General features: G+C 42.8%; 1 protein-coding gene across 2 annotated transcripts in view; it reads right to left on the bottom strand.

The window, feature by feature from the left end:
* Window positions 1-21,609, bottom strand: part of BRSK2 (BR serine/threonine kinase 2) — a 297,765-nt gene that overhangs the window by 94,636 nt on the left and 181,520 nt on the right. For both annotated transcript variants that reach the window (XM_008504684.2, XM_030451156.1), the window contains exon 3: window positions 8,931-9,016. In XM_008504684.2, coding sequence (XP_008502906.1) covers window positions 8,931-9,016 — 86 coding nt within the window. The remainder of the gene's footprint in view (window positions 1-8,930; window positions 9,017-21,609) is intronic.

The following is a 21,609-nucleotide window of genomic DNA, read 5'->3' on the forward strand; positions in this document are numbered from 1 at the left end:
AGGGAAAGGGAAAGGGAAAGGGAAAGGGAAAGGGAAGGCAAGAGCCTCTGGCTGGCAGCATGCACAGTACCTGCTGTGATAATACAGAGAGGAGCTACATTAGGACAAAACACTCTGTAAGAGCTCTCCCATCTCGGATGCCCAGGACACACCAGCTCTCTAGCCTTGCATTGCCACGAGAGAAGCACTGCAAGTATTGAATTCCTGGTCTTTACTGACAGGGAACTGCAAAGTAAACTCACTTGCCCAGGGGTACAGTCACCCAGTATCACAGGCATATACCTCTATCTAACATGAAGGAGCTGCCTTCACTTCTGGATTCCATGTAACCCCATCAATAACCAATCCAGGACCTCTTCCTTGGCCTTTGAGGCAGACTTCTGTTTCTGACAAGCCAGATTCCACCAGCCACTTTTTACATACACAGGCAAACAATTTTCTCTCACAACACTCTCCCTACAGTTGGAAGAGCAGCATGGATAATGAATGACAGAGCAACATCATCATTTTCTTCAGCTCCATCCTAAGACTGTTCTTTGCTGTGGTGCTTCACAGTATCTTGGACTTCCCCATCACAGGGTTTCCAACAGTTGCTTTGTGTTTTGGGTTGTAAGCTGACTACCTTACAATATGGGCTCTGCTTTTTTTCTGTTGACTGCCAGCACAGCAAGGTCTTCCCCATGACCAGATCCCCTTTGCACTACAATGCTATGAAGACATCACTTAAATCAGCAACAAAGAGAGAGAGTTTTAGTGATGAGTTCTCCTTCCAATCTGGTGGACTATGCTACACCTTATTAAAGGTATGCTACACCTTATTAAAGGTATGCTACACCTGATTAAAGCTATGTTACACCTTATTAAAGGCTGCTTTTGCCCAAGCCCTCGGTAGCTTTAAGGAATAACTGACAGAGGCAAGACAGCAGACTTTACCTTCAAAGCAGGACTGTAACAGAAGAACCAGGCTGGCTCTGAGCAATGCCTGGAAAAATGCTGCTAGAGAACACCAGGCTCATGCATTACCAGATATTGGTGACAAAATAACAAAAGAAAAGCAAAACCCAAACAATGACACCAGTTAGGCTCTGTGACGAATGAAAAGCTGTCTTTAAGCCATTAGCAAGGATGGTGTGAAAGAAATACTAAAATTCTTGGCAGATGGGATTGCCCACAGCAGCCCATCACTGTGCATCCCAGTGTGGGTATAGAGCTTCTGTTTTCTCAGCCTTAGAGATGAGACAATTTATGAGACATTCACAGCTACCCAAACTAGGTCCTCTGGGGCAATACAAGTGTATTTAATATTATATGTATTTTATTATTATAAAAGCATTAAAGGGATTGAGATCTTTAGATAAAAGCTAGTATCAAAACACAAAGGATTTCAGGTAAGCATTATAAGTGAAAAAAAAAAAAAAAGAAAAAAAAGACAAAATAGGAAAAGACTAAAAGGGAATACTCCCTGGTAATCTGGGAATGGTAATCAACACACACAGCTTCTTGCTTTGGCCAGGCAATAGAAGGTTTGCTCATCAGGCAGAGCTTGTGATTAGCTGTCTGTTAGAGAACAATCTGATATTCTGTTTTAATGAAATGATACAATATTTACACATATGATGCACAATCTTGCTTAAACCTAAACAAGACTTTCAGCCTAAGCCTGAATGTACCACTGGGTACCATCACACACCACAGGGTAACGTCCTAGGATTTCTATTATGCAAGAAGTTAGACTGGATATTCCTGTGGCACTGCCTGACCTTTAGGATGTACAACCAAAGGTGTGCACTCCAAGCAAGATGCAAAACCCAGACAAAATTATACAAGAAGATATATGCACAGAAAAGAAAAATCAGGAGAGTTTCTGCTTGTTTCTTCTATGTTCAAGAGTTTAATGCTTTGAGATGCACATGGGTAAGACACTTCATGAAAGTACTGCACCTGATGAGCAGCCCAACTACTCTCTTTTGTCACTGAATAGTTGATTATGAAAAGAGAATCATGAGAATAATCCTACAACTGGGGAACATGGCATGGTGAAGAAGAGAGTGGATCAGGCCAAACTGTTTATGTGAATTACTTAATGAAAAATTAAGACTTGTAATATATGCTAATGAATTTGTGTTCATAACTACTAATAATTCAGGGTTAAACTGAGAAAGAAGCTAACAAAGCAGCCGAGACATTTCACTTTCCCATACAAAGCAGCTGAGACATGTCATTTTTCTACTAGAACAATGTAACCAATACAAGGTCCTAACGGGATTAATTTCTAGCTAGCAAAATAATTAAAGTGTAAGTCTTTTCTTCTGTAACTCTTTTCTTAAAACAAGTCTTGTTCTAAAAGCAAGGTACTGCCAAGGCCAGCTGGACACTAAAGGATGTGAACATCCGCACAAGAAAGACTATAAAGATATCATCACCAACGGATAAGAAGAAATTATGGCTGGGGTCTTGTAACAATATTGCTTTGTAACAACTTAATGAAGTCAGCAAGAACTAAGAATGTAGTATTGTTGTAACCTCCCCCTTTTACTGTATAAATACCCTAACCCCTTTTCCCTTAACCCTTTGGAACTCTTTGTCCGGCGCAAGCTGGGGGGTTCCCCGGATCCGAAAATAAATACCTTTGCTGTTTAAAGACTCAAACTCTGTCTCTAAACAGTTTTGTTTGGCCTTTTTCGGCTTCAATGGATCAAGAGACTCCAGAGTTGACACAGATGTCTAGGCAATTATTGAGGCCAGGGGCACAAGTCAAGTACAAATCTCCTCTAGAAAAGACAGACAGGCCTTCAGTTATTTTCTGCCTCTGTGTTTGTTAGTATAAACCTCTTGAAGTTTGGCCACAGAATCCAACACAAACGGAAAGAGCTGCACCATGAAGATGGCATGTGCCAGGCACAGCCACCAATCCTGATGAATTCTGAACCATCTCACAGCAGCCCAAACCCCCCAGAAGATTATTCATAAGAAACAAACTCCTCCCTTTGACCAACTCAGCTAAGAGCTAGAAAACAGTGCATTCCAAAGCTTTCTGAACCAAAAAGGGATCTGTCTGGAATGGCAGACACATGGCAGACACAAAAAGCCCTGGTGATTCCTCTTCAATGCTGCCACCCTACTTGCAAAATGTAATTCCATACATCCAAATGAATGGGCATATATGGAGCAGGAAAGAGGCTAAAGACTGCCCATCTGAGACTGATGTTCCAATCCACTGACAGCTTTTTTGTTGCACTGTTTTCTATTGATTAAATAATCTCCATCAGATATTAAGGCCTTTATTATTGGCTCAGCCTATAAATTATTCAGAAGTTATATAAATTCTTATGGCTGGCATGAATTTTTAAACCCTAATCTGGCACAAGGCCAGGAACTCATTCCTCCCCTCCCACCCCCCTCACCTAGCAGAAAATGTGCATGTGCTAGATTGTTTTTTTTTCCAAAACACATGTTTAAATCTAGTCTATTTGTGTGAATGGAGCCTGTATTTGATTGCTCATTATGTCTGGACATGAACAGGTTGGAGCTTTTGTGGAAAAGAGGTGTTAGGAAATTATGCTGTTGCTCTGTACCTTTGATTTATTTGGGATGAAAGGCGTTTTGAGTAGTGCCTTCATGGTGTCTAGCAATGAATGCCAAGGCACTACACCAGCCTTCTATTTGGGCTCAAGATATGGGATGGATACAGCCAGAAGGATCCTAAGTATAGGCCAGGAAGAGCTGAGACAACACCCATCAGCTCATTGCTGCAATTTTGCTGCTGACTGTATCCTTTTGGGTTTTATTCTTCAGAGCTAAGTGGCCTTTCCTTTAACAGCTGGGGCTCAGACATGCTCAACATTGCCTACCAAAGCCTGAAAGAGAAGTTAGGCATCTAAAAATACTGTGTGGGCTACAGCTCCCCTTAACCTATGCTCACATCACAGAGCTGCTTCACTCTGTGTTTGCTCTCAGCCAACTCCAGCACCATGGTCTGGATGGTAAACAAACACATGTGTCAGAAAGGGAGCAGAAGATACAGTCAGGGGTTTGGGTACAGCTTATTAAGATCATGTTGCACAGGGTGCAGTATTCATCATCATCACCACCTCCTCTGTGCCAGCTCTGCTTGTCCTGGCCTCTAGCCAGCTCCTCATCTCCAGGCCCACCCCTGACCCAACTCTCAGGTGTGCTGGCTCCATTCCTCCAGCTGCCTGGCTTTCCTTTGGCTGCATGTGCTTGTCATCCATGATAGCACTGGATGAGCAGAAGAAGATGAGCACTGGATGAGAAGAAGCACCCATGAGCAGAAGAAAAGGGGTCAAAGTAGCTGGCTATTAGTATTTCCCTTAATTTGAATTAGTGCTCAAGGGGAACATCATTTTGCCTTCCAATCCTGTTCTATTTTCCTTTACCCATAGCATCTGAAACCCCACAACCAGACTACCAAGAAGCCTACCTGCCCCAAAATGTACTGATTCTGAGCCCCTGGAGCCACTCCCTGGATCCTCCTTATGCCTTTGGAGAGGTTTCCCTGCAGATGGATTGAATGTTGAAGTCCAAACCAATAACAAGACCACACAGAACCCTTTTTCCTCTTTCTTGCATTCTCTCTGGCACCTCCCAATGACTTTTCAACAAAGATAACAAGAAATAGAGGAAAACCCTGGAGGAGAGGACTGGCAGAATGAATGCTTCTGCATTTTGAAGCTCCAAGCTCCAAGTCTTGCCCTGCTGCTGACAGCTGATCTGGTACAAGTCTGAAAGGCGAATTGTGCATGGGGGGGAGGGCATTTTGTTACCTGGCTCACTGGGGATACCTTCACCTCTGGAATCAGGAGACAGTGTGTTGTGTACACTGAAAGGAGGCTTGGGCACTTGCCCAGGGATAGCACTGTACTGCTGAATGAGGAGAAAGCTTTTACTTGGAAAATCTGATGATGAAGGAATGGTACATTTCAAAGAACAATATACTGGTGTCTACTCTCTCTCTCAAAACAGATTGTTACTTAAAATGCTGATAAAAATAGGAAATCTTAAGTGTGAAGATTTAAAAATGAATCTATAGAAATCTATACACATACACACAAATATCTGTACACACTTATAAATAGAAATTTACAGATATATACATAAAGATGGTGATGGAAAGGGAAATAAGTATAAACATCTGAAAGAAAAGGGCATGGAATGGTCATAGAGTGTCCTCATTCTCTCACTTCCACTCCCTGCCAATTGCCCAATAATTTAAGCTAAACAGATAATCAAATGAGATCAAAAGGATAATGCCAGCCCTGTCAGGAGGCCTCCAGCAAGACTCTATCAGTCATCTTTATCCCCTTTAGAAAGGGAAGGTCTGTCTGCTGTGGCCTGTACGATGGCACTTTGGTTTCCATGCTAACAGCTCCTCCAACAGTGGGAAAATTGCTTTTTTAAGATGAAAAGGAAAAATGATTTTACTGCATAAAATGCAGTACATGTACATATCAGAGATTAAAGAATAAAGCATAAGATTGCTTCCTAGAAAAAAATCTGAGCCAACCACTTCACTCATGAAGCTCAGAAGCACTGAGATCTGCATGTTCCCTCTTAATTCTCAACAAGTCTGCTAATGAGAACCTGCTGCTCATCCACAGGGGCAGTGCTGTTCACTCCATCTTCCTCTCCAGTTGCTACACAAACTCTGTCTTAGGCCAGTTCAGGAAAGAACTATTTTCTATACAGCACAAAGAGGACAGGGTCAGACAATTCATGTGCAATTCAGAAACCACAAGAGTGTTTCCCCTCCTTTATGCATTCCAGAACACACCAAAACTTCCTCACCAGCTCTGTTATTGCCTGGCTCATTCCCTGTGTTTATTTCCATTACACTAAAATCCCTGTCAGAACTTGGCCAGTGAAAACAGGTGATGCACACACAAGTTTTGGTAGCTTATTGGGCATTCTCTCCATTATGGATCAGCAATGTAAGTTCTTAAACAACTTGGGGCTTACCCCTTAGTAAGTACTAATTAGTATTTAGTACTACTTAGTACTAATACTTACCCCCACTTTAACTCATTCTTGATCCTTAAAATGGGAGAAGAATCCCTCCCTTCCTGGCTCTTCTGTCTGTTAACATTATATGATGGAAGAGAGGGAGGCACAGATTATCTATAGCTATTCCTAAATTACCTATTTCTGTGGATTCCCAGTCTTTCTTGAAGGCAATCAGTGTGTTCACACAAAAACCACAAAATAATTTAACTGTCAGTAATATTCCTAGTTTAGCCAACATATTAGTTACACTTACACACATACAGAGAGCCAAAAAGCAGCTGTGCTTTCCCCTGTGCACCTAGAACTGTAGTACAGTCTTACTAAATAAGACAACTCAAAATACTGTACAAAGACCTGGGCATCTCAAAGCCCACAGATATCTCCATCTCTCCAACCATCTTGGTAAAAAAAACCCCACTGAAACACACAGAAAATGACTGCTAGGCTAACACAGATATACTAACAGGATTTTTATTATTATTATTATAAAAACTCATTTTCAGTGTTAAATAAACTGTGGGAAAAGAACTTGATTCATGGTTGCATTAGCAATCTACTCAAGCAAAGCCCCTTGTCACAAATTAAGTCATAAACCAAAAGTCAAATATGATTTGTGAAATTAACTTTTATTGAGGAAATGCTCCCCAGTGCTGCATCTCCATTAGTCTCTGGCATCTGAAATATCACCCGTAATTCAGCAGCTCCTCTGAAGCCACACCACAACTGCTGAGATGGCAGGCAGGATGCAAACACTGCCACAACTGGAGAGCAACTGGAGAGATCTCTGTGTCTTATGATTTGGGAAGGTCCATGCACACACACTCCTCAGCCCTCTTACACTTCTGACACTTTCTCCCTGCACAAGCACTCTTCCAACTTTTAGATTTAGCCAAGGCCACAGCTGTTTCTGTTTTTAAAGTCTAAAGCTCTGCATTGTGCCCTTTTTGAAAAATAGTGACTAATAAAAAATGAAATGTAATGAGCAGTCACTGCCCCTTCCCAGTGCCCGGGACTTCCAGCAGAGGGGTTCAGTGTCATTGTGGGGGGCTCTGTCTTACAGGCAGAGGAGTTACAGCCTCTGGTTATTACTAAGAGGCTAAATGGCCACTGGCAAAGTTCACTTTGAAGTCCAACACTTCTTAGAAGCCAGGATATAGCTTGAAATTATGGGATGCTTTCCTCTTTAAGGTTATTTTCAGCAGGAAAAGATTTTCCTGTCAAGTAATGCAGTGGGGTCTGTTGGAAATCTTGGTGTGAGACCATCCTCACTGCTCTAAGCACTTGATATTCTTTACATGGAGCAAAAGAGTCCCAGGGTGTTTCAGGGTTAAGGACAGCTCAGCTGCTGGGTTCAGAGGCATTCAGAGGAAGAAGAAAGTTTCAGAACCTCTGTAACACAGCCCCTCACACCAAGTGATGATCATGGCCTCTCCTCAGGTATTCATACATTACCACCTGAGCACACTACACCTCCCTCAAACACATCAGCTGTGTGCAAATGTCCACGTTTCATGTCTGTGTATACCCAGGGCTACCCAACATACAAATAATCAAAGATCACAAAGAAGAACATTCCCTTTCTCTTACCCAAAAGAAAGCCTCTTCCTACCCCCCTTTAAAGCAGAGTACAGTGGACACTTACAAATGCTGCCTCTCATTCAGGACTGCAGGCTTTCTGTCTGCAAAGCCTCATTTCCCACCACTACTCTTCTCTTTTCTCCTGCCCATGGAGCAGGATGCTCTGGATCTCCATCCTCAGCTGGGGCAAACTGTGCTTCATGGAGCCATGGCAAAGCACTCCGAAGCACAGCTGAGCCAATTCCCACCCAGCCCCTGGCTCTGGTGAACTGTATTTCACTGTGGATGGCAGGCTCTGCCCCAAAAGAGGAAAGGGAATCCAAAAGAAATTACTGCCTGCTCTCCTAGGCTAACCCTAAGGCACAGAGGTCTCACTTCTTGGAACAGGAATTCATTGCTCCAGCAACAAGAGTGGCTGCATGGTCCCTGGGGGGTTGTTACCTCCATTCAACATGCTGTCTGTGGGTGAACAGTCATTCCTTTCTTGGGCTGTGACATGAAAGAGAGGTCACCAGTGCATGGTGGTTTTAAAATATAGTTTAATTTTTTTTTTAACCACTCTCTCTACTCACAATAATGTGTTAAAAAGCTGAAAATAACACTGAGGTCCCTACTGGATTGCCCTTTTCCATGTGGAGAACATTAATTTACTTTTTTTCCCTGCCAATGTGGCCTGTTTGACAATAGATTCAAAGTATATTCTGCCCTGTCAAGCTACAATAACACTGTTTGTGGACAACATCCCTGTCTGGCACTGTCAATGATCTGGGAAAAAAAAAAAAAAAAGCAACAAAACAAAACAACACACACACACACACACACACACACACAGAAAGGCTTTGCTACTTAATTGTTTCTGCAAAACCACAAGGACATTTCAGCAGCCTGTAAAAATATGTCATTGGTGGGGCAAAGGTAAATATTGTTAGTGAGAGCCTTTCATTGAAAACTAAGAGACAAAGGATGTTATCCAAATTATCCTCTGTAACCATCTGTTGTGGTCTTGATTCAAAATGGTTCTGTATCTTACAGGTACAACCATTCCTCCCCTCTTGCTGCTTGACAGGAAATATTGGTTTGTCCTCCCTCCTCCATTTTAAGTAGGAAAAGAACACATAAGTAAAGCACAGAGGAGAAAATGAGAGAAGTCAAGGAAATAAGGAGTATTCCTTCATCATCCAAATACCAAATATCCCACAGCCATCAGATGAGGGTGAAAATACACCCTGCTCCGTTCCTCCAGAAACATTACCAAGTACCAAAACCATTCTCTCCCTCCCATCCTTCCTCCTTCCCTTCCCCTTTCTCAGGCAAAAGCCAATAATACCTACAAATATTTTTTATTTTCGTAAACATCATGCAGCTTTAAAACATGAGGATGTTCTATCAACTTCAGGATGGCTATTTCTCGCTCCACCTGGAAGAAACAAAAAGAAATAAAAATGATTAGAAGTTTGGTCTTAGAATACATTAGATATTATTCCACATTTTCTTCCCATTTATCCATTTTTCACTCCTCTTTATAAGCAGAGGGTAAAGCAACTTATAACAATGTATCACAGTTAACACTGGTATAATTTAAGAAAGATTCAATTTATTCAGCCTCAGCACTCCCTGCCCTGCAGGACAGAAAACCAGCAAAATTTCAAGGCTGAAAGAAAAGGCTTCAATCCACCAAAGGGAATTAGCTGCAGGAGTCATACAAAAATTCAAGGCTGCTCCTGCTTCCCAATCCAAAACCAGTGACATATTCTCAGAGTACAGGAACTCTAAGCTGTCACTTAGGGCTCTCCTGACCTCCCAGGGGCACAGGTGTGGCCACGCTTCACCACCTATTGCATACTCAATTAATATTAGAAAATCCCCATCCTGGAGAACTTGCAGTGTATAGAGGGGAGACAAAGAGAGAAATCTGATTTTCAAGCTGCAGAACTGAGGGCAGAGAAAGGGAAAGAAATCTAAGAAACTAATAAAGGAATTAAACCTGACTGCTGGAGAGGCAGCGTTCAGAGCCTTGAGTGTAAAACTGTGCCTTATGTGTAAACCTGTGCTTTCTCTCAATTCCCACCCTGAGCATGGCTACTTCTAAGATCATGTTATCAACACAGAGCTAAGATGTTGTGTGTGAGTCCCTGCAATTAGTGCAAGCCCCGTTCCCACCCAAAATTCCTCTTGTGACTGCCATGGCACTTCTCATTTGAATTTGCCAAAGTTATTCATTAGAGATGGAGTCAGTGCAGGTCCTCACTCAGCAGCCAGCAAAATTACTGTGCTGCTCAAATCTATAACCGCTCAGATTTGACCTAGTCTAACTCAAAAGGAGTTTATGTAGGAGTGTGGAGACTGTAGATAACTGAAAGAAGTCCTCTGTGGAACAAGATGCAGCCTAAGCACTGCATGACAATTTTCCAGATATCCACAAAGGCAGGGAAAAAGGCCTAAAGAAGCAACCAAAGACATTTAGGTAAGGTTTTTTCCAGTCTTTGAAATAATTGTCCTGAAGCAGCTATGCTAAGAAACAAAACATGAACTACAAAAACATCCCTTAACATCTCCCCTGCAGGGATCAGATGAGTAATTAGGAACTTGTCCCAGCACACCTTTAGCTCTTGATGTCCTTTAATTTTCTGAGATTTTCTCCGCTAAGCATGAACACAGACAGCTCGCCCTGAATGCCAGTAAGATATTAAGCAGGAAATTAATTAGGAAGTGGTAGTTTTCCAGCACTGTCCAGAGGAGGAGGATATCACAGCATGTTGGTTATCACCCCAGATCTCTCTTCACCACCACCACCACATCAAAAGCTACTCTCATACCACATCACCCTGACCCTTCCTTGTGTATCAGCATGGAGGGAAGGGTGTTCATGTGTGTGTCAGCCTTAGTCCTTCAGACACATTCCCCTCTGCAGAGTCAAAAGTCATCTGTCAGTTTCACTTCAACCCTTGGGATCCCTGGGAATAGCTCCTCCAGAGAAGTGGGGAATGCAGGCAAAGGAGGATGTACAGAGCTCAGCACTGCTGGGACTGTGCTGAGTTCAGTGCTCACAGCACTCGATGGTGACAGCTCTGTAGGTGTCACTTACTCATGATCAGCACTTAGATGCAAGCTGCTTATACAAATAGGAAATGAAACGTGGGTAGATTTCAACTACAAAGCTATTTCACAAAAAAAAAAACAAAAAAAAAAACCAGGGGCAAAGCTAGTTTATTCCATTCCTACCTCCTCCTCAAAAAGACCTGTTACTCTTCTCTTACAGACAGGCACTGAGATTTACAGAATCATAGGATGTGCAGAAGGCTTTTTCAGCCCTGTAATTGGTAAAGTTGGATTTGCTTCAAGAATGAGAAAACCCAAAAAGAAGCAGCTCCCTCTCCCACAAAACTCTTCCAATAGCACTGAGGTTTGCCAGCAGCACCCTCTACCACAGCTGCTCAGACAGTGGAGCTCTAAAAAAGTTCCCTTTGGATGGAGGAGAGGAGGTATTCCATGGGGAATGTGACCATTGCACTACCCATCCCAGGGATCATCCAGTTCCTTCCTGGGAGATCTCCTGCCTGTGAAAAATGAATTTCCCTGCAGATGCCCTTTCTAACTGCACTGCAGGCTCACTTCTGAAAAACCTCTTGGTGGGTGGGGTGAAAACATAAGTTCAAAACACATATGTGATGGGTGTCAGCTTCCAGTCAGGGTCCTGCTTGGTTACTGTCCTAAAGCATAAGAGGAGGCAGTGATTTATGACTGCTGGAGGAGGGGATTCAGTTATTTTACTGTATGGCTTATGTTCAGTAAGAGAAAAATCAGACCAGAAAGAAAATAGCTCCTTCCTACCTACAGATTTACATTAGGAACCAATTTAAAAGAAAGAACCTGAGTTACTTTACTTTCATCATTTTAAGTGTGTGTGGAAGCTTCTGTTCATTATTTCAACTTTATGGGAGCTAAATCCTGACAGGAAACACAGGCCTTGATTTCAACCCCAGATATGCAGAAGGAACTGGAGCTGATGTGCCTGGCAGTGTTTCACTCCAACGCCTTCAGCTCAGTGGTGGGTTGCACCGCTCCAGCACAGGCAGCAGGCAGCTTTCCCCACTCTGTTACCTCTTCTAGCTGTAAACCAAGGACAAAACTAATCTACTCATCTCAGTAAGACTTCCTATAATCCTTTAGTGAAAAGGGGTTTTATGAAGGAGAAGTGTTCTTACTGTACTTCTCATAATCCAGGCCTTGGCCCCATGGAGAAGACGCTAATAGCTGCATTACTTCAAGAACCAGAGATTCCCAGCTCTTTAAACAGCAACCTGAAAAATACTCTCAAAAATCTTCCAGCAGTGTCCCAGAGTGTCCCACCTCTTTTCCCTTCCAAAGAAAAACAACAGTTCACATAAACATGCAATGGAGCATCTTCTCTAAATGCTACTGCAGTCATTAGTGGTGGGTGAGTGAGGCAGTACAGCCTCAGACTGTCAGCACCGAACAATTGCTGATAATTTCAACATAAGCTTTGGGCTACGTGCAAGGACAATTCTGCTTGAAGCAACTTTTGTAACCGCAGGGACCAGTACGTTAGAACACTCGAAGGTTAAGGAGTAAGCAAGACGATTAGATTAAGGGACTCAGCACGATTGTAATGTCTACAAAGAAGCTCAAATATGTGAAAGACAAGCTTTGTTAGTTAATTGTTGCTAAATGCTTTGTAACCAATCAAGTTAAAACGTGTGTAACGAGATGTAGAAATCACCAATCAGCAATATGTATACGTGGCATTAGCTCTTAGATTAGTGTATAAATATCGCCTTCTGATTCAATAAAGTTGGACATTTGTTTGCATCAAACTGGGTCCCTTTCTCGCACTGCGACAGGTGAGTCTCCCAGATCCTATTGATTTTTTATATCATACAGAGAAGGCTGTAATTGATACAGGCTGGACACTGACTGATATTACTGATGCACTGCTCAGGAGGACCTAGCTGCTAGTCTGTTATTAGGAAAGGAGAGGTATCTGAACTCAGTGGCAAAATAAAAGGAGACTGAAATAGCACACAGCTTTGCCTTCTTCCCCAGAGCTTTGCCAGCCCTTGGAATGCCTTTTTTTTGTGCACCTCTGTGCTTGCAAGCCATGAAGTGCAGTCCAGCCAAGAGCTGACAAGGACAAGGGAATGGAGAAACCCTGCAGGGGTATTTGCTTTAATGCAGACGCAATTATCAGAAAGCAGGCCAGTCTCAGAATAGTCTGTCTAGGGAGGTTGAGAGTCTGGATAAACACAAAACATGGAGAAATATCTGCATCATTGTTAACAGAAAAAGGAAAAAAAAGAAGCTTTCCCTGTCCCCCAAACGCCAACTCACATCACAGGGTCCCAAGTCCAGCCTGGGGTGCCTCATACCATGGCAGATTAGTGACTGGGCAGTGCCTTGGAGCTGGGGGAAAGAGCTGTGTAAGGCTCTTCAGGACAAACAGAAACACGTTGGTAACTTGTACCCTTGCAGGTGCTAATTAGAAGCTTTAAAAATCCCTGTGGGTGGATGATTTGCCAGGGTTCTCCAGTGGTCTGACTGCACTTTTGGGCAACTGCAACACAGGGCAATGCAACCCTTAGAGGAATGACTCAAAACTCTGTTTCCTCCTCCTCCATCTCTACTTCCCCCTCCTTCTCCCCAGGAGGAAATCATATCTCTCTGGTTTAAGCCCATCTCTTTGGCACAGTTTTCACTGGAGACAAGTGCTCTGCTCTCTTACCTTCCAGTTCCCAGGTGCTAATTCACCCAGAAGGCAAGGAGGGCAGGTTGAGGGAGCCTGACAGATTGTCTCAGTGATGAAGAAAAGATCCTTTTGTCCTGTGTTCATTTGCTCAGTGACTCATGTGTCACCTACCACCCATCCATGGGTTATGGTGAGAACTTGAAAAATGAAGTTCACAGCTGTATTGTATTACCAGGCTGGATATTATCTACCAAATCTATAAAATCACTCTGCAATGGTCATTCAGTGTTTCACAAAGAAAAACTGCACCTAAAAAGTTGAGGGACAGCAGATGACATTTCTCCTTGGAGCCTTTGAAGCTCACTGGCAGCCCACAAATCCCTTTTTTTCTTCACTGACATCAGTGGCTCACAAAATGCTGGCATAAGAAGTCTGGAGCTGCAAAAGTGGAGAGGGGCAGCAGAGTGCTGCAGGCTGCAGATGTGTTGTGTGGCCTTCCTACTCAGCAAAATATCTGGTAGATTCTCATGTGAAAATCAAGCTCTTTAATGTTGACTTAACTTTGCTTTGAAGTTATTAATGGAATTATTTTCAGAACTCGTGGAAGTTCCTCAGCTACTAGAAACCTGGACATGAACTTTCTCTGAATGCAGAATTTGGACTCAGGATGAACTTAAAAGGATGCAGAAATTTGGATGCTCATTTACCTTCTCAGGCTTCAGTTCAGGCTGGAAACCTTGTACCAAAGTACCTCCTCTATCCAGTGTCTGAACTGCTGTGCAGTAACTGGCGTTGCCATGATGAGAGCACAGAAAGCAGGAATTAAATTACTGTGAATCTTCAGTGAGTTGAAGTGGCAAAACCAAAGGTATCAGATTGGAAAAAAATTACTCTCAAAGCTGTCTGGAAAGTCTGTGTTCCTGCTGTAAGAGATGTATCATAGGAACAGAACCTGGGGTTTTATTGATTTGGTACTTGTACTTCCATGTTATGTGGGACAGAAAGTTAAAAATGGTGAAAAATGATTGACTTTGGTGAAGACCATCTAGGTCAGCAGGTTCACTCATTCTCCTGTTCACAGAACAAATACACAACTCTTGAAATCAGCAGAGAACAGCATTAAAGCAGAAATTAAAGCAGAATTAAACCATTAAAGCAGAAATGTACAAGTAACTGTAGGCCCAGTATGTCCTGCAGGGATATCAGTCTTCCAAACTTAAGCCATTACCAAAACTAAGCAATGCCACATTGTATCAGCTGCATCCTCCTCAGTGGGAGCATAAATAGAGCAAAAGTGGAAGAAAAGAAGGTTTAAATGATCAGACATGAAGAGTGTCTTCCTCTGCAGCTCTGAACTTAGTTGATTTTTCACTGAACGTGGCCTTTCACTACATTTATCCAAAACTCTTTCAGCAGGCCATTAGAGGAGCAAACAGAGAATAAGCAGAGTAGTCCATCTATGCAGAGTATTTCCCACTGCTACTGCAGCCATTAACTTCACATTTCTGGATATACTGAGCCAGATTCCAAATGTATTGAAGTCAACAAAAGACATCAATTGACTTAAGTGGGCTTTGAGTCAGACCTTCTAATGATCATTAAGTGGTATCTGGAAGAAATCTTCTACTGCACAATTTTGACTAATTAAATGCTTTAACATGAATTCAGGTTTTCTGCTAAGTATTACTAATTACAAGGAGATTCTATAAAAAGTGGATAAAAGAGGGGGGAAGCACAGAGTCAGACAGCTAGACAACACTGCAATATGCTTACAACAAACAAAGCTACTGGGAAGCTGACTGATTCCTCATTTTATTGAAAGCTCTATTATGGGCTCATTCCACCACAATTTTGCTTTGCAGGTATGCTTCTCAGAGCTATTCCTCCTTAGATGAAAAAGGAACTAGGTACATGAGAGCAGCCAGTGAGATGCAGATTCCATGTTAAAATTTGCATGTGCAAGCTTCTATACCATGAGGCTTTAGGAGGGAAATTGATTTTCCCCAATGGCAAAAGAATGTCAGGTTCTGCTTGTCTTTATTGAAACAAATATTTTTCCTTAACCTCTTCAAAAGTGCAACTCTAGGACTCCAGTGAACTTCAAAATTTGGCCTGAAGTCTGAGGATATGGAGTCAGCTGACTGGATACCATGAGAACTTTCTTAAAAATCCTTTCTGCTGATGCCAACACATCTCCACAACAGCTGAGGACTCCTGGCCTGGCACATTGGTTCCAAGGTCCTGAACTGAAAGGCTTTGGATCCTACAGATTATCTAACCTTGGAAAAGTCTACCCAGGAACTTCATGTTTAACTTGGTGGTTAACTCCTGCAGTGTTCCTTAGCCCTCTGCCACAGGCTACCAAGCAAATCTGGCACAGACTTCTCTGCAGTGCATGCTTCTTTAAGAAGCATCAGGGCTTCATGCAAGAGACACTGATGGGAGGTGACAAGGAGTGGATTTATTCATTCAGCACTTGAGATTATCTGCTGCCCAGTGGTACACAGCTAACAAGTGACTGACATGCAAACCTCTGCCAGCAGTCAGCAGAATTGGCCCCTTACACCGAAAGGCAAAGAGCCTCCCTGTGCCTGTCACCTTCTGTGAGTGCCACAGCCTGGATGCCATCACCAGCAGTGCAGGACACAGATCAGCAGCCACTCTGCAGGGGAAGTAACCTGATCATTGACTTGCTTTTCTTTTTCTCTCCTGCTCCCCTTTATTCTGGTTTTTAAGCTTAATGCACACTGTGCTTTCTTTGACCCAGAGCTGACTGTTTGCACAGATTTTCTTTTTCTTTTTCTTTTTCCTTTTCTTTTTCTTTTTCTTTTTCTTTTTCTTTTTCTTTTTCCTTTTCTTTTTCTTTTTCTTTTTCTTTTTCTTTTTCTTTTTCTTTTTCTTTTTCTTTTTCTTTTCTTTTCTTTTCTTTTCTTTTCTTTTCTTTTCTTTTCTTTTCTTCTTTTTCTTTTTTTTTCTTTTTTTCTGGGAGGAAAAAAAATCCCTAACTCATGAGCAACCAGCCCAGAGTTTATGAGAAACCTGGCACCCCAATCAGCAGCCAGAGCCAAGCCTGTGTGAACACCAGAATCCCAAGCAGCATGCTCAGTCCCTGCCAGGCATGCAGTGCTCACCCCAAACTTAGAAATGTAAGTCAAGCCTCCACAAGGAATGCTGTAAGGAGTACTCACTTGCAGCTTCTTCCCCCTGGGGGACCAACAGCTGGTTCATTTCAGGGATGTCCATGTTAAAGAATGCAAAAGCAGGAAGCCAATAGGCAAGGAGCACAATTCAGCACTCATTTTCCCCAGGAGAAGTTAATTTTACTGAAGGGAGAAGGTATTTGCAAAAATATTTAATGCTTTGTGGGTTGTTGTGCTTGGCTATGGAAAAACAATCACTACACATAGAGGAGAAACAAGCTGCAAAATTGAAGGTTCAGCTTCAAATAATACAAGTGCAGAGTTCCCTGTATTTTTTGAGACACAGATTCAACATGGGCAGCACCAAACACAGCACTGGAATTCCTCTGCCAAAGAGTGGGTGGGGGATGAAAGAGATACTGAATCCCTTTGAGGGAATATGGGCAAGCCCAGAGGAGACTTTATAGCACAGCACAGTATAGTTTTCTACCAAAAATTTAGCATAGACCTTCTGATAGCATTGGTTGAGGACACAGTAAGGCAGAGGGGTTCCCAAGAGCATCCAGCAAAGGCACTGAGACAGTGAAGGGTCCAGCATCCATAGGAAGAGAAACTTAAAAGCACAGTGTTGGAAAGGCTTCGAAGGATAAACTCTCCATCACTTCCTATGTGTCTGGGCTATCCTGTTTTCTCCTCTTCCTTTTTTTTTCCCATTAGTCACACTGGCCTTGTTTAGCTCTTTAGCATTGTCTTACACAAATGCCCCTTACATTTTCTCCCTAATATGCTTCCAGAAGCAATCAATAGGATTGCTGCTGTTTCCTCCTCTGTATCTTTCCTTAATGGCCATCTCTGGTTACCTAAGAAATAAAGCAGGTAACAAATGCTCCAGGAGAGGGCAGAAGAGCTGGAGTGCTGTGGAGAAGGGAGGCAGAATGCTCCCCCCCATCCCTGTGTTACCCCACTCCATAACAAGCCTAATAGAATTAAAATGACAACCATCAAAAAAAAAGAGTGAAAAAAGCACAAAAGAGTGAAAAGCAAATAATACTGGTTTTGTTATAGTACTGTTCTTTCCTGTCCTCCACTTTTTGGGTGCCTCTCTAGATGGATATTTGCATGCATTTGGGTCTTACAGTCTTGTTTCAGCTGAGTTAATAAACTCAGTAAGGTTGGTGTCTAAGAGGGGACTGTCCACCCCAAAAGCCTCCCACAGCTGGCAGTGATGGAGGCAGAGACTGAAGCAACCCAGAGCTCTCCCAGTTGTTTCCTTCTTCCAAATACGCTGTTGAAGCACAAGTGCAGCTCCCAGAGGGACAGACAAACACCAGCATCTGGAACTATGGGAAAGGCAAGGGCAACACAGACTCACAAAGCTCATGTCTGAACTTGGCAATGAATAAGGAGCCTTGAGGAGAGGCCTGGCAGCTGCAGGCAAGAGGAATCAACAGCAAGGAGTCTGCTGAACCCTGGAGCCAGTGGCCATGTCCTCAGGCAGGCTGAGCAACCCTTCAGTCCTGCTCTTCTACCACAGCAGCTGAGCAACAGCTTCCACCACACTGCAGCATGAACAGCAGCTCCCCCCGATGTGTACCAGCTCTACATCACCACTTCCATGTCCATCCCATCTGAAGGACACTGAGCACAAGAACTACTTATTCATGATGTTGAAATTATTCTGCTTTTTCCGTGAAATAAACACTGAGCCCAGGCTGTGTCTGAGGAACATGCTTGCTGAATGTCCCTCTACAAGGACACAACCATAACTGGAGTGGCTCTGTAATGACATGAAGCAGCACTTCACTTCCAGACATCCTTGCCCACTCTTCTGTATGTGGAAAGGAATTTTTTAATGCAGACCCCCCCTCTGCCACAGGCAAATCTTTTCATATCTTGCACACAGGACTGAACAGCATGGAAAATCAGCACTGACCTCTCAATATCTTCATCTCTGGGCTACCTGTCTGGATCTAGGCAACAGCAGATGGGCTCAAGGCCTCTTACTCTCAGCTCTTTGGTGAATCATACAGCAAAAACAGCTTTATGGCCTCAGTCCCTGGTCCAGGAGTAAACTACTAGTAGACAGCTAAATGGCAACTGCAAAACTGTGCCTTCCTTTCAACTACTGCACATCAGTGCTGAGAAATGACACAAGATTCCAAGAAGAAATGAGCCCTGATACAACAGATTTGTCCACGGGGTCTGCCACTTCTTCCTTCTCATCTGGGATGCAGCAAAGACAGCAACACTGCCTGGGAGATTTTCATTGGATTTTAATCTGCAAAAGGCTGGCTGAAAAGGCAGAAATCGTAGTACAAAGCAAGATACAGAAAGAATGGGAGGAAGAAATAAAACTGCATATTTTGACTTAGTCTTGAGGCTATTTGTGCTCTCTCCCTGTATGTTCTTGGGTTCACACTGCAACAGAAGACGTTACATCAAGATTTGTACTCCCCTCAGTGAAGACATCATCTTCCTCTGTTCTGTACAAGCAACAGAAGCAGCAGAAAATTAGTCAATTGCTGCCATCAGCATTCAGGATCTCTCACAGCTGGGAGTTAAGAGATCAAAGCCAGTGACAAAGGAACATTTTGTTTCTCAGTTATTTTATCTCTGTTCTTCTCATATCTTTCCCATCACACATCAGTCCTTTATTGCTGGAGGTGCTGATGACATCTTGCAGCCCATCGACATCAATATCAGGATCAAGAAATCTCTTGGCACAGAAGTTTACAAACACCACTGTGAATTCAGACTCCTGAGCATCCCAGAACAGGCTATGAGGATAAGCCAAGTCATTCTCCAAACCTCTTTGAGAAACAAGGGCTCAGACATCTCTGGCCATGTCCTTAAAGAAGGCTCTAGCATATTCTCTGGAGCTCAATACAATTGTTTTCCACACCTCCATATTTTCCAATCCATTACTCAGTCTGGTTGGACTTTCAGAAGTACTTAGCATTGGTCTATTTCTTTATCTCAAAGTTCATGAGATTCACACTACTAAATGAAATGTCAGCCAGCAATGAACATCAAATTCCCTCTGAGTTCTCAGCTCCTAGAGAAGGATCTCATAATGTGAGCCCTATCTTATTATTTATAAATCTCTACCTCAAATCCTGCTTTCCAGAACCTGGAGTACTTCTGAGCCTTCCTTAGTCCTAACAGTGAATTATTCTTCAGCCTCACCATACTAAACCATACCCAGAACTATTCCCTGTTCTAAACCAGATAATCTTTTCTACATAACCACTTCTTCTACACTACAGAAAAAAATCTCCCTTGATTTAGCTATGCCACTCCACATCAACCTTTATGTTTGTGCCAAGTGCACACTGCAGTGCAGATGCACCAACACAGAACTATTGCACAGAGACCATGGAAGAGCAAAGAAATGAAGGCATTTTAAACTTGAAGAAAGTGGTAATTTCATTATTCATGAAGATGCTGTTGCAGGTCAGGCATCTTCAGGATGTTCACCTTTAAGTGCCATTGCTTACTTGAATCTCTTCCCAGCCTTTTGTATCTGCTCTACACACCACATCTAATACAGAGCTCAAAGCTATTTGGGTTCTGATGAAGAGCAAAGACAAGATGCAACACTTTGTTATGTCAGGTGATAATGCATTGCCAAAGAAAGTGCTAATGACTGAAAATTACACACAGAAAGCAACAGCAAATTAGCTTAATTCTCTGAAAAGAACAGAGAATTAGCTGGGCATGCTTACCTCAGCTATTCTTGAAAGTGGCAAAACAAGCATTCCAAAACCAGAAGAAAATTTGAAAACTGGGGTTCACTTAAATCATTCCAGGGCCTGTACACCTTGGGATGCTTTGGCACATCTGCAGGGATCCTCCTTGCACAGTCTCTTTAAAAATTCCTTGCACTCACCAAATACTTATGATAACACTTACATGTGCAGGTTTACAAGTGCTTGCAAACAATTTGCTAAGAAAATGGCAGGCTAAATTTGACACTAGCAATATCTGAAATGAACAGCTGGGCTACATCTACCCTCTCTTCCTCTCCAGCCATTCACCATTTTCTTCTAGGGATCACATTCATCAGTCAGCTGAACCCTGTTCCCAGGTGTTTGGAACATGTAAAAAACAACCTGTGAATTGAGGAGTTTTCCAAGACTCAGCGATATGGTGGTGACAGAGTTTTGGAATGAAAGGATGAGGGATGCTGTTCATTCCATCCTCTTTCTACAGAAGAAATAAAAAATTGCATCTCTTTATAGGAGACATAGTTAGCTCCCTTCTTTCCAATGGAGCAAGTCTTCCCCCCTGTGAAAGTTTTCCCCTATACTGCCTCCCACACAGACATGAGACAGACAAAAACCTCACTAAAATCTTATTGAGGCATCATACAGAGTTTGGAAGTAAAACCTAAAGATATTTCGGGTTAGCTGATCATTACATTAAGACATGTATGATGTCAAGGATAACTGTGCATCCCACTGCTGCACAAGGTGGATTTGTGCATAGGTCAGAGGTTTCATTTGTGTACTGCCTCCTACCCTTCATCTCACTCCTGCATCCAAATAGAAATAATTCATATTCACAGTTCCTCCTCTGAGTGGGAAATGTGCAGTGTAGGTAAAGGATCTGCCTTCTGGGCTGTGCTGCTAGACACCACAGGACAGCAGGACAGCACTTTCTTTGAATTGCTCTGTCCTGGACCTACTTTGCCAGGTTCTAGGAGCCAAGGTGAACTAAAAACTCCTGCAATGAATCCTTCTTGCAGGGTACTCAGGAAAGCTCCTAGGAAGTTTGCTCTAAGCCCAGCTCACATCTTGATTGCCAAAGAAACACAATAATATCGATGAATTCCTTTTGTTTCTGAGAGTCCCAAAATGACTGCTGGGTGTCATTCAGTGGGAAAGGCTGGTACAGCAGCTGCTGAGGAATAATGATGGTTTTCAGCGGCCAGTCCTCTTCTCTGCAGAGGTCTATGGAAATAGCTTCCCAATCTTCCCTCCCTCAGTAACAAGGTAACTCCATCCCAAATGGATGACTTCAGGGTTATCTCGAGTTCTGCCATGTCCTTTGGTACCATTCTGCTGCCCACATATTCCTGTATTTAGGGAGGGGTAATGTTATACATCGAAACTGGGAGCCTGGTTTTTATTTTGGATTGGACTCCTCAGGCCACCACAGAAGCCA

The sequence above is a fragment of the Calypte anna genome, chromosome 5 (genome assembly GCF_003957555.1).
Source record: "Calypte anna isolate BGI_N300 chromosome 5, bCalAnn1_v1.p, whole genome shotgun sequence".
Classification (NCBI taxonomy): Eukaryota; Metazoa; Chordata; class Aves; order Apodiformes; family Trochilidae; genus Calypte; species Calypte anna.